At 37.1% G+C, this 722-nt stretch overlaps 1 protein-coding gene across 1 annotated transcript; it reads left to right on the top strand.

Moving 5' to 3' along the window:
- Positions 1 to 188: 188 nt before the first annotated feature.
- Positions 189 to 703, top strand: Tsp_14836 (putative kunitz/Bovine pancreatic trypsin inhibitor domain protein; the record flags this gene model as incomplete). The annotated part of the gene is made up of 3 exons (XM_003368434.1): positions 189 to 241; positions 408 to 484; positions 560 to 703. Coding segments are annotated over exons 1-3 (274 nt in total), but the record flags the coding sequence as incomplete, so codon positions are not given.
- Between the last annotated feature and the right edge of the window lie 19 nt (positions 704 to 722).

The raw sequence follows: 722 nt of genomic DNA, 5'->3' as shown, positions 1-722 counted from the left end.
TGTATGATTGTCACCGACCAATTCCCGGTTGCCAGAGTTGCCTTGGCCCAGAAGTGACAGAGAAACCGACTTATTTAAGTGAGTCTACTTTTACGCCGAATATTTTACATTCGTGGTGTGTTTTTTTTTTTGGAGAGAAAATTACTCTTTTATCATCACGGAGGCATGCTTTTCTTACAATAAACGTCATGCCGTTTACTAGAGCTAGAATGAAATCAGAGAAAAATGCTACCAACCTTTGGTAAGTGATTATTAATTGTTTTATTTGTTTATTTTAATTAAAATGATACATAAATGGTAATTTAAAATGTTCAACAATAACAGGATCGTGGTCCGTGCTTTGGACCGGCTGTGCTGCGTTGGTGGTACAATTCAGAAACAAGAAAATGCGAAAGGTTTGATTACAGCAGTTGCGGCGGCAATCGCAATCATTTCTATTCCCAAAAAGAGTGCATTGCTCATTGCGAAAGCCCGTTGAACCCAGGTAAAACATTATTTTATTAAATTATTAATTACTTTTCATTAACAACATTTCAACACAACCAATTGATCAATTCAGTAGTGGAAACAGTGCCGACTGAAACAACTACTACAGCTGAAAATTCAACCATGCCAACTGTTCCAATGATCAACGATAATTCGACTATTATTCAGCCTGCAGGACCTGTCGATCCATACGCAACTGTATCACCATCAGAACAAAGTAAGAACAAAAAAACCAA

Source organism: Trichinella spiralis (assembly GCF_000181795.1).
Source record: "Trichinella spiralis strain ISS 195 chromosome Unknown Scfld2477, whole genome shotgun sequence".
NCBI lineage: Eukaryota > Metazoa > Nematoda > Enoplea > Trichinellida > Trichinellidae > Trichinella > Trichinella spiralis.
This window is presented reverse-complemented; position numbering and strand designations above follow the sequence as displayed.